The 12402-nt window shown below is 41.0% G+C and overlaps 1 protein-coding gene across 1 annotated transcript in view; it reads right to left on the bottom strand.

Annotated features, from left to right (window-relative positions):
* Window positions 1-4093: 4093 nt before the first annotated feature.
* The window catches only part of zgc:109889 (uncharacterized protein LOC553542 homolog), a gene marked incomplete at its 3' end in the record, with an annotated part of 15257 nt that continues 6948 nt past the window's right edge, over window positions 4094-12402 (bottom strand). The window contains 7 exon segments of the mRNA XM_035675851.1: window positions 4094-4178; window positions 4680-4982; window positions 5680-5813; window positions 7159-7203; window positions 7775-7843; window positions 9682-9799; window positions 10485-10638. Coding sequence (XP_035531744.1) covers window positions 4094-4178; window positions 4680-4982; window positions 5680-5813; window positions 7159-7203; window positions 7775-7843; window positions 9682-9799; window positions 10485-10638 — 908 coding nt within the window.

The raw sequence follows: 12402 nt of genomic DNA on the forward strand, positions 1-12402 counted from the left end.
CTTTTTAGTGGGACCGAGTTCCCAGAATATCAGAAACCGCTCCGAGTGCATGTTTTGCCCAGATCCAATTCGCTCAAGATAACATAAATGGAGAAATAGAAACCACTGCTAAAGTCCAGAAATTAAACGGTATCAGTGAATATCTTTCACATTAAAAAAGGAGGAAACTGTGCCTCGTCGGGGCAAAATTTTAAAATCGATGAGAAACACTACGCTTCCCAGAATGCCAAAATCAAAAAAAGACCTTCAAAATCTTTAAAAATCAATGTTGCTCTGGACAGGAAATTGAAACAAACACACATATTATTATTAAGAAACACACAAATCGAGCATTAAATGCTGTTTGAATCCTGTTTTTAAGATGGTCCTTTGGCTCGAGATTAGATTAACAACAGGTGCATCTGGTAGAAACAATAAAAAAACTTTAACTGGCTTCTCTTGTTTTATCCGCTAACCTCAATCCTGGCCTTGAGTAGAAAACCCTAAAATAAACCAAAGTGAACAACTCACTGCAGCACATTTTAAAAGGAAAAACCACATTATAAAAACACTACAGTCCAATCAGCTCATACTGAGGATTAGCCAAACCTATACTGAAAAGAGATAGATAATATACTGTAGATTACTGTTGCAAGTCTCTTACACGTATGTATTTATAGTTCAGGGGGCTGCGTTCACAAAGCCTCCACAGACAGCAGTGCTGACCCAGGGGTCAGCTGAGAGGTCATACGAAGGAGCGGACTTGACCTTTGACCCTGGGTCAGGATGACAAGCTTTGTGAGTGCGGCTCCGGTGTGGTTAAGTGTAGAAGCGTTTATAATAAGACCAATACCACAGCACACAGTCACTGGCTGAAATGTTAGGCTTCATGTTATGATTGACTACAAAAAGACTCAAAGTAAAAAATAAAAAGAACATACCAAAATAATGGCATAAGCTCGCTCTCTTGCTTTTACTGTTCAATGCTGTGATATGGAGGCAGAAATGATGAGTCGTTACCAAGCTTCAACAAGTGCCGGTGGCGCATGTTTTCCCAAATCGGCGTAAACCTGGGCGGGGTGGCGTCTTTCGTCACAGTTTCATTGGGAGAACTATTGTATGTCACAATGTTTAAACAGGTGTGAGTTTGACTACACTGGCTTTATGAGAGTTCGGCCTTCTGATCGATTTACCAAAAGAGAACCAGCATCGCTTGTTTCCCTGTAGATCCTCCTAGTGTATGTTCGGTAATCATGATGCCAGGTTACAGGACATTTAACATAAAGCTTTTTTCCATCAAATTGGGAAAAAATAAAATACAATGCTCTTCACAAATAGATTAAGTTAGAATTAAAATCTTTCATTTCTTGTAAAAGATTTTCAAATATTACTCTTGTAATTGTTTTTCTTAATATATATACATATATATTTCTTAATATTATATGTTTTCTGGTGCACGGATCTCATGTTTATCTCAATGAGTTTATTTCAACAAATGATTAAATAAAAAAGTTGATGCAAAATACAAGACGTAAAAAACACAGTCACTGTCCCGAAAATTTAAAAGACAAAATAGTTATTATGGTTCAATTGATTTATAGGTCTTGTATTAAACTGACTAAAAATTAAACCTAAATTATTAATGACACATCAGTTATAGCCGTAAAACTGGTCTGAATATTGAACTGCAGTAGAGAATCACCAAATTAAGGATTTTTCATCAAAGTACAAAATACAGATTGGATCTTTAAGCAATTCTGGAGGATTTTATCCAAAATATAAAGATTTTCAACAAATCACACATGGTTTTGATTTTCATTCTGTGTCTTATTGTAAATTTATTTCTTTAAATAGAATCTAAATCAGTAAGTCTTTCACAAACCAATAGAAAAAAGTCTTTAGCTTTAACTGTGCTCACTTCCTTATCCTTAACACCTTATACGGGATCCTGTCCAATTTTTAGCAGCTCTAAAGACTTTTATCCATCATTTGATGTAATTTCTCCCAGCGGGTTCAGACATTAAAATTATGTCTGAAAAATTGAAATACAGCGACAGTTAACCAACATGCTATATATTCAACTGTAATGTCCTTTACACATTTACACATAATTGTGCTGGTTCTATCGACTCATGTTGGTGACCAATGAGCCAAACTCTCACACCGGCAGTGTAGTCTCTCAAGGAGAGTGCGCATGTTTTGTAAAACAGGCACGTCCTGGAGAGGCGGAGTGATCCTCTTAAGGAGCTATTCTTTCCCTGATGACTTGTTTTCATAAATTCCTTCTCGACATTTGGCAGATAAGTTAAGATTGCACTATAATTAGATTTTCTTGTGCTATACCATGTGTTTTGTAAACACATTACCTCCCCCGTAACCACTGGGGGTCCACCTACCTACAGTTTGAGAGCTCGTAATATTGCTAATTATTATCACTCAAATATGTAGGGTGGGGTGGAGGGGGGGAATGGGCGCGATTGCTTTTCACAGCTGAGTGTTAGTGGTTAAAAATGAGCAGACGGGGGCGGGAGGGTGTTGAAATGGTGTGAATGTGAGTGTGTGTTTACTGCGCCATACACCCTGGGTGGTTAGATGCACAGACCCCCTAGGTCTTCAGTTCAAGAATAGGTGTTGTCAGGGGCAACCAAGCAAGCTGGAACTTAACCAACCTGTTGCCGCAGAAGTGCTAAACGTTCAGGGAGGCTGCAACAGAGGATGTAAGTGTGTGTGTTTGTGTGTGAATGTGAATGTATGTATGATTCATATTTTTATTTATAACACCCCTTCACTTCCACCTCAGTGTCTTAATGCCCCCCCACCTCCTATTCCCGGTCATTACCACCCACCGAGCCCCCGTCTCTTTTACGCTCATCTTTTCTTTTTCTTTTTTTACATATTTAGTCAGACCACTCGTTCTCGTCGAGCTCGGAGTCGTCATCGGACTCGCTGTACTCCACGGCGATGCGGCGCGAGAGGATGGTGGCCACGTCGTTGCCGACGGGCTCCCTCTTCGCCTCCTGCTCCCTCTGCTCCTGCACCTTCCTCAGCTGGATGCCTGGAGGGGAGGAAGGGAGGATGTGGTGGGGAGGGAAGGAGGGATGGAGGGAGTGAGCAGGGGCATTAACGGCCGGCAGAAGCTGAACAACGGCAGTCAGGTGTCATGCATGATGTTTTAAAGAGTTCTAACCCCACAAATTTCTTTGGTAAAGCTTTATAAGGTCACTTATGTTACTTTTATTACTTTACTTAAAGGGAAAGTAAACTCACCTCAAGTCAGTGAAAATAAATTCTCAAATTCAGAACCTTTGGGTGTAATTTTTTAAAATTATAATAAGAATGTATACTTACTTATACTACCTATACCAAGAATATTAAAGTGGACTAAAACTAAATTAAAACTAGTTTTAAAAAACATTTTAGTTACTGAAATAAAAAAGAAAGAACTAGTTTTTAGAAAAAAAATGTAAACTAATTGAAAAAATATTTTTGGTACTGAAAATAGAAATACACAGGAAATCTTTAGTTTAGTCCTTTAGTCAACAATTTTTAAACAATAAAACCAACTAAAATTAGTAACTAACTGAATTGAAAACAAAAATTAAAAACCAAATAATAAAAAACTAATGAAAAATGCAAATATATGTGGTATAAACTGAATCACTTAACTCAGCACATATACAGTATACAGTAGCCTATTTAATACAAATAAATATATCTAGTAAAAAAACAATAGCTTGTTCATACAGTGTTAAATATAAACTGTTTAAAACATTAACTACACACTTACCTCTACGTATGGCGGCCAGCAGGTCGGAGCGGGCGTCGCTCATCGGGATCATCCCCAGCATGGTGGACTTCCTCGACGCGGGCGCCGCATCCACAGCCGACTGTCCCCAAGGCGGCCGTGCGCGGCGATGGGTGAGCTTGGAGGCCTGAGGGACTCCAGGCGGAGAGGTGGAGGAAGCCGGCAGGGGGGCGCACCCGAGGGGGTGGCGGGGAGGGACGTAGTTTGGCCGGGGAGGAGGAGGAGAAGGAGTGAGGGCAGGCGGAAGAGGGCCGGAGGATGGTGCGGGACAGCGGAGGCGGCGGCGGAGGCGGGCGGTGGTGAGTCGATGCTGTCTGGGCGGAGGGGATGGTTGGGGGGAGGAGGGGGAGGGGCGGGTGGGATATAGTACTCTGGGATGGTGGAGGGCTGGCCGCTAGAGGGGGAGAAGGAGAAAAGGTGTATCAATAATTAGTTTATTTTTAATATGTAAGTTTTTCTCTAAACTGATGATTGACTGCAGAACAATAAATCATGAACTGAAGTGTTAAGGGGTAAATGTGGGACTTCATTAGTCTCATGTCCCTGGTTTTTATGGGTGTCAGGTCTAGGAAAAGTCATAAAGAGACATTTTGAAAAGGTGAGTTGACATTATTTAACATTCGAAGCGGCAGGCAGTTGACATTAGCTCGGCCTTTACAGTTTAAACATCATGTTTCACTGCAGTCATTTAGCTATCAAGAGTAGAAAAAGGTAAAAGTGGGCTTGAAATACTGCTTAACATTCAGTTATTTTGACATTTTATGAATTCTTCCAGCTTCTTCAACACCATCAGAACACTGGTTGCTCTCAGATTTGAACCAGAATCAACACAAAAGATTGTAGAAAAAGATACTTTAACACAAAAATAAAACCTCATCTAAATGAGTAAACCTACCCGTGCCCGGCCCGGTATTCCTTAACCGACTGCTGCCTCGGCCCGTTAACCGTTGGATCTCCACCACCCTGGACCCCGTGTCCTGATGGGGCTCTGCCCAGGGAGGCCGCGTGTCGCCCTGCCGCCGGTGGCCCTCCGGTTCCCGGGGGCTGGTTTGCCGGCCTGAGACCCCGATCCAGTGACTGAGTCTGGGCCGCGGCGCTGAGGTGGTCCCTGGCGTGGAGGTCGGTGGGGTGGACGGCGCTGGGGGCCTGGGTGGAGGGGTGGTTGGGGCTGGCTGGGTAGGAGTCGGACGCCATTGACCTGTTGGAAGGAAGGTGAGGACATAATGGTTAAATGTAGAAACAAATACTAATAAAAAAACATAAATAACAGCACTGACTAAATCTAACTTTCCCATAAGTTAATATTTGCACTTTACATTCTGACTTTTTATTTCCTCCTGAATCCCTGTTTTGCTGCAGCAGTGATCAGATCTCTCCTCAAAGTTTGATCTTTTCTTAGAAAGACTTAAATGTGAAAGCGTAAAATCCACATGAAATATAAATTCATATGCTCAGAATCACTTTCTCCAGAAGAGGGCAGCACAGAGCTTTAAATGAAACAGCAGGTAGGCATCTCCGTTTACAAGTATGTGCTCAAATGTGTGTAATTCTTAGACTTTGAGTGCTTGAGTAACAAAAGCTGCACACTATATGCTATTTATAGCATAGCAACACTATTTATAGCTTTATACAGCTAAAATTACAGTTTGTATATCATCCCAGTGCAGAAAACCTCACCCTCAAACACCAATACTTAACACTCTGACCCAATTGTGTGCACACGTATTCTCACTCATGTCAAGTATTGTCATCCCTGGTCACCGGAGAGAGACGACTCCACATAAAAAAACAGTGACGTTTATGTGTTGTCAGGTTACATTGTGACAAGGCAACAGGATCCTTGAGGAAAACCTCACACATATAGGGACAGTGTGAGTGTTTGTGTGTGTGTGTACCTGCTATCAGGGGACAGGGAGCCTTCAGAGGACATGCCATGGTAAGGGGAGGGGGTGAGCCTGGGGTCTGGTCTGAACTCTTTGTCGTAGGCCAGGACGTTCCACTCCTGACGCCGGTTACGAGCCTTACGCACCTTCAAAAAAGGTGGAAGAACAGTGAGTGAAAAGTACTTATTACTTTCTTCGGCACATTATGTGTCTGTTAACTAATGAATAATGGAAGGTATGGTGTTATTAAAGCTTAGACTGAGAGGACTACAGTACATCTGTTACTGTCACTTCAGTATTCACTAGCGGTGGTCTGGATAATTACCCCAGCTGTACCTCTCCATTAGGGACAGTGTTAATGGGCATTGTAGAGTATCTCAATGTCTTTGCTTTAATATACTTCTATTGAAGATGGTTTTGGAGTAATAAAAGTGTTCTCCACACTGGCAAATGGTCTCTGCTCTTCAATTTTTACTCATAAAAAGCCAAGTTCACGGAGTTCACCGTCGGCTATCTTAATATCTGTGTCACATCTTCTTCAGCCCCTTTGTGATTCTCTCAATTCAGCCATTAGCTAATGTGTAGCACCAGTGTGTACAGCAGTGGTGAATGAAACAGAAGTCCAAATGAACTTTAGTTCATTGTTATAATTTAACTTTTAGACTTAGTTTACTTTTTATTCCCTAATGGTCTCTATTATCTATCCTAAAGTCAGCCTCTAAATTATAACACTCAGCTTAATAGAATGTCTTTGAATGTAATTAATTTCATTTGTTTAGGCAACACAAAGCATTGTCAAACATCACTTCCATTAAGCTGTTTTCAGCAGACAGGTCACAAGTAATTAACTTGGCATTTCATAATATTCGCAGCTATAGTGAAGTTCAGGCCTGTAGAGTTTATATTAGAATAATTCTAATGCGAATTAGCATAAATGCCGTTCTTTTGCCTAAATGATTATTAATATGACCAAATAATACACTGAGGTTTAAGCATAATTCTCCTTGCTGTATTTAGTGTTACTTGTAATTTGACCAGTGTTCAACCTTAAAGGACCAGTGTGTAACATTTAGGAGAATCTATTGGCAGAAACTGCATAATAATCATAGGTATGTCATCACTAGAATGAGACGTTTTTATCTACAAACATCCCGGGTCGCTTCCATGGAGTCCGCTATGTTGAACCACTATGTTTCTACAGTAACCCACAACAGACAAACCAAACACTGGCTGTACAAGTACACCCGTTGTCATTCCCAGCTCGTCAAATACTATCACTGATGTGAGCAGTATTTATTAGTTGCAATCTGCAGCTCCACCACTAGATGTCACTAAATCCCAAACACTGGTCCTTTAAAAACAAGTGCACTTCCCAGGATCGCTGTGATAGTGTGCCTCTGTTCCCAAGACAGAAAATGTCTCATATTCGGGGAAAAGTATGAATCCCTATTGCCAGTTGATAATGATAACCGTGTATTAAACCTCACTGACCTTCTTCACCTCTCTGCCCGGGTCCTCAACCTGCTTCTGCTGCTCCTAGAACCGAAACAGAAGAGGACAGATAAGATAGAAGAGTGGAGAGAATCTTAGTCATCGATTACTGATTTCTCTCGGGAAGAGGAAGAGAACAGGACCCCATCACCAGCTCCTTCACCATGGGGTAAATTCACCAACCACACACACACACACAGACACACACAGACACGCACTAGTCTACTCACCACCCAGTCACTATTACACCCACCAACAAACACTGAAAGGACGATGGACAACAGAGCCAAAAACTTCTGGGAACACAAGACAGGAACCAAACCAAACACAGAGGGTTAGAGAGAGGGTGAGGTGGCAAGCTAACGCAACGTGACAAACACGGACACAAACAGAAGGGAAGGTGTGTGTGTGTGTGTGTCTGTGTCTTTTAACATTACAGAAATACAACCACTTGCTTGTCTTTTGTGTTTCCCTATGCATGCATCTCGTGTGTCTTACCTGAGTTCGTACATCCCCTATAATAGGTGTGTATTGTGTGTTAGTGGGGTGTGCAGGGGTAAAGTGAGGTGGGGGGCAAGAAAAAGGGGGGCAGGGTAGGGGTCGGGGGTTGTCTTACAGAGATGGACAGGGGGCTCCTGGGTGGGGCCTGTCTGGAGTGGGGCCTGTCAGGGTGGGCCGGACAGCCCTATGGAAACATGGGAGAAAGACAAGCTGGTGCGTTAGACTGAGCAGAGGAGGAAGAGGAGGAGGAGGAGGTGGAGGTGGAAGGGTGGGGTGTGTGTCTCTATAGATAATTAGACAAAGGAAGGAGGAAGAGAAAGAGTGTAGAGAAGGATGACAACTCCTCCTGCAGCTGAGCGTCTCCTGGTATTCAAACCTGTTATTTTCTGAGAGTGAAAACTACTTTGTTTCTGAAGCGATTTTATTCTGCCGAGTTTCCAGGTTGTCGGGAGGGAACAGAAAAATGTGAGCAGCATTAAATTGAACAGAAATATTGACAAAGTGCGGCAAACACATACAGCAGCCGTCGTTCAGAAATGATCTGATGGAAACGTGGCATTTTAAAGTGGCTTCGAATCAAAGGGGAATACCACTGAAAGGGAGCTCTGAAATATTTAAATCTCTACGCCAATTATGTTGGTCTTAGACGTGAACACACAAAAGAGCTTCACATAGAACTAAATGGAAAAGACAGAACTGTCAAAATGATCATTTTCCCCTCTTGAATTGAACAAATATCCATGGCTGGATTAACTCACAAGGGTGCCAACTGAGTCCCTGCTGATTAGTCAAACCTCCCGCTGCTCCTAGAGATCGATGTCGCCCACTCTGTACATTATCTGTATCCTTTAGTATCCAAAGAATACAGTGTCTATTATCCACCATTCAGACTGCTCTAAATTCCAAGAGAGAAAACTTAACATGAATTAAAAAACATGGAATTAGGTTTAAATTAGGGGTAAAGGAAAATATTAAAAAATATTGTATCACGACATTTTGTATCGTGATATTCTAACGATTCTCAAAAACACTGTAGTGATTTTGTGTTTAACCCCCTCCCCCAAAGACTTTTTGTGTTGTAAACGTAAAGTGAGGACCATGATGTTCTGGTTGCATAAAAAAGTTAACTTTTTTTACTAACAGTATTGCAGTTTATCACAATATATTGAATCGTAACCCCTGTATCGTGATATGTATCATATCGCCAGATTCTTGCAAATAAATATAATTATAATACATGTTTAAATATATAAAGAAACAATACTGTTTACCCACTGATCCCATGCCTCTCATTGCATGTAGAAATGTAAATGAACATTGTATGAGTCAAAATATCACCTCTGCTTTTCAAACTGTATATTTGAAAACTCTCAGGTCCCTAATTATATATTTCCATATTACAAAGCTACATAAACCTCTAAAAAGTATGTTTTATATATGTATACAATATAAACACAGCATATAAATCATGTAAGCATGTAAATCATAACAGCGTGAGCCAACATGAACAATACGAGGACTGAAACTGAAGCAGCTAAATGGAATTCAGCCATCATTTACCCCTGTGCTCCTCCTGCTGTAGCACATCAAAATAACTTCTGTGAAAAAGGCCAATGACTCATTTAATTTATGTGAATATGGCGTAACATTATAAACTGTTTAGAGCTGTATTCCCCTTAGGCCATTTATTTGTCTCTGGATAATGAGCCTGCCCAACTGCTGCTGTATCAATAACCAATTACAGAACAAAGCAAAGCTAAATGGTGAGTACAGTAAGATAGGAATGCATAAAATGAAATAACACCATTAAAATAAGACACAACTAGGCAGGAAAAAAAAAACAGATTAGCAAATTAAAGCAGATGATGAGTTTATTTTACTGTTCTGTCACGCTCCCTCACACATCGGGCCCATAGCATACGCACATACAAGCATGCCAGCGTCCACCAACTTGCACTCACAAACATTCACATACAAATTAACTCCACCGACCAGCACACACACACTAATACACATCCGTACCTTCTGCCGTCTCTTCTCCTTGCGTTTGTCCTCGGTGGCCTGCAGCATCTTCTCTTTCCACAGGTTGAAGAAGTACGAGGGGTCGGTGTAGAACTTCAGTGCATCCTTCTTGTCGTCCCTGTACGGGGGAAAAGTGGGTGGAAGAGAAAATAAAAAAAAGGCATAAATAATGTTTGGATACGTGCGTTGCAAGGGAGGTGGGAGTGGATGTGAGTTCAGGGGGGGATGGAGCAGGATGCATGAAAGTTTACTTAACTGGCTAATCTGTATTGAACACCAGAGTCAATACAAAAATGATACTAATTTATTTTTAATAACAGGGATTGTGTTAAAACTGGGAGGTTTGTTGGGATTAGAACAACAAAGATGATTTATGAAGCCACATGAGAAAGAACCTAAAATGAAGAGGGGGCACTAGAGAGCTGAACTGCCCCCTCACCTAAATAGCCTTTTGCCTTGCTTGCTTCTTGTGTTTCTTGGAGCATATTGTTGAGCTTTTCTGTCCACATTCTAGGCTAAATAGGTATTTTCTGCTACAATAGTAGTAAAATGTGATCAACTCACAGATTTAACCAAGATATAACAACAATATCTTCCAATAAGAATCCAAACAGTTTGAAGTTAATCAAACTACTTCTGTGATCCCTGCTTGGAAGGTAGAAAATAAACATCTAAAACTATGACTTACAATAAAATGCTACATGCCCCCCCCCTAAATCTTTACAAATAAGAGTTTTACACATATTTTGCAAGACTCTGCAAGCTGAATAAATTCTTAAACACAATTAGGCCAAGTTACTGACCTATAGGGGCTGAGGATGTTGAGCGGAGGAGGTTTGTCACAGCGGTGGTACATCTCCACCACAGGGTTGGGGACGGAGGTCCTCGACACCACCTGCTGGTCCTGGATGGTGCTACTCTTAAAGGCCTTCCGCATGTTAATATCCTGCAGGGAGACTGGAAGGAGGAGGGGGAAGAAAAACTGTCAAGAACTTGAAAATTAGGCTCCAAAACAAGTATTTGCTGTGTATCATTTACAGTGTCTGACAACATAATCCCCCCAAAACAGCTGTTTGGTCTCAGTTAGCGGTCATTAATGAAGTCAGGATTTGTGGGAATGAAGGCGGAGAACATGATCTCTTGTTTGTGCGTTTAATGGATGAAACACTATTAATCAGCCAGGGCACGGCTACTTAACTTCAAAGTTTTATGCCACCAGCTTGAAAGATAAGTTAAATCAGGGAAAACTGGGCAATTTGTCATAGATTTTTATAGAAATATTTGTTGCAGACTGAGCTTCAATGGGTGATTTAGAGAGTTTTGATGTTTCTATAATGACATTAGTGACAATCAAGCAGTAAAAAGGAAAATGCACTTAGATTTTTCAGAGCAAAACAATTTAATTTTATTGGATTTACAGTAGAGGAAACAGTTTTTGTGTTACTGCAGGTATATAAAATATATAAAATCTTGTTTTACTGTATTGCATTATTAATTTCTCCAGGTCTCCCAATGCAATACTCAGCAATACACAGCTCCGCATTTTACTTTGTCGTCTTTCCCAGCAATGAGAAGACAAGCATATTTTAATAAATTCAAATTAACAAAAGGTTTTCTTAACCTATTAGATGAAGACAAAACTACCAGTCCTATTAGGGGAGGACAGTGTGAGACAGCAGCAATCTATATTCTATGACAGTATATATGTTTTCAAATTAATGTTTCCCTTTTTTAATGTCTACACGCTTGCTCCGGCAATATGTACAGCGTTAATGTCATTGCCAATAAAGCCAATTGAATCTGAATTTGAGAGGTGGGAAATATTCATTATAATAATTTAGAGTCATAGAGAGCGGGATGGAGCAGAACAGATGATCCTCAATGTCACACTGGTCTGTGTGGCTTGGACCCTGAGATTTACGGGTTTATGGATTTTGCTGAAAGGCATTCTGGGAACGTAGGAAATTGCTTACGGGAGCAGAAATACAGGAGATGAAATACTACGGGACAAAAGTTTAAAGTTTAAACAGAAAAAAAAACGTTAAATTAGAACACTGGCTGTAACTTTTCAATTTGTAGATGATTATATAAAGAAGTGTTTAGGTTACAGTAACATGCATATAGGCTAACACATGATACAGGCAGCTTACATACTGTATGCACTGACATACACACACATACACACACACACATAGAAGGTGATAATAGGACAGCCGGGACAGATTAGTTTTAGAGCTTGTTGCACCGGCTTAACACACACACACACGCACACGCACACACACACACACACACACACACACTACAGGAGCAACACAGAGGCTGTGTGTCTGGTAAAATCTCCAAATACTTTGTGCGTTATGCAGTGTGTAGGATGGCGTGAAAATACGATTTGTGTATGTATAACAGGAGTCAGTATGTGTGTGTGTGTGTGTGAGTGTGAGACGGAGTGAGAGGGTGAAAGGGAGAGTGAGAGACAGAGAAAATACTCTGTGTATGTGTGTCAATCCCTTAACCCCACAGGAGATTTAATGCTACAGTACTGCAATGCTATCCAGGATCTACCAGATGGCTAGACACACACACACACACACACACACACACAGGCAGGTTCAGCGTACATTGGCCCAGTATATAATAGGGTTAAAGCATGTCAATGTGACATATGTTCCTACCAGTGATCTACGTGACTGCCTGTACTGTATGTACAGTGTGTGTGTGTGT

This window comes from Morone saxatilis, unplaced genomic scaffold (assembly GCF_004916995.1).
Source record: "Morone saxatilis isolate NCDOM2014 unplaced genomic scaffold, NCSU_SB_2.0 Contig4, whole genome shotgun sequence".
In the NCBI taxonomy this organism is placed as follows: domain Eukaryota; kingdom Metazoa; phylum Chordata; class Actinopteri; family Moronidae; genus Morone; species Morone saxatilis.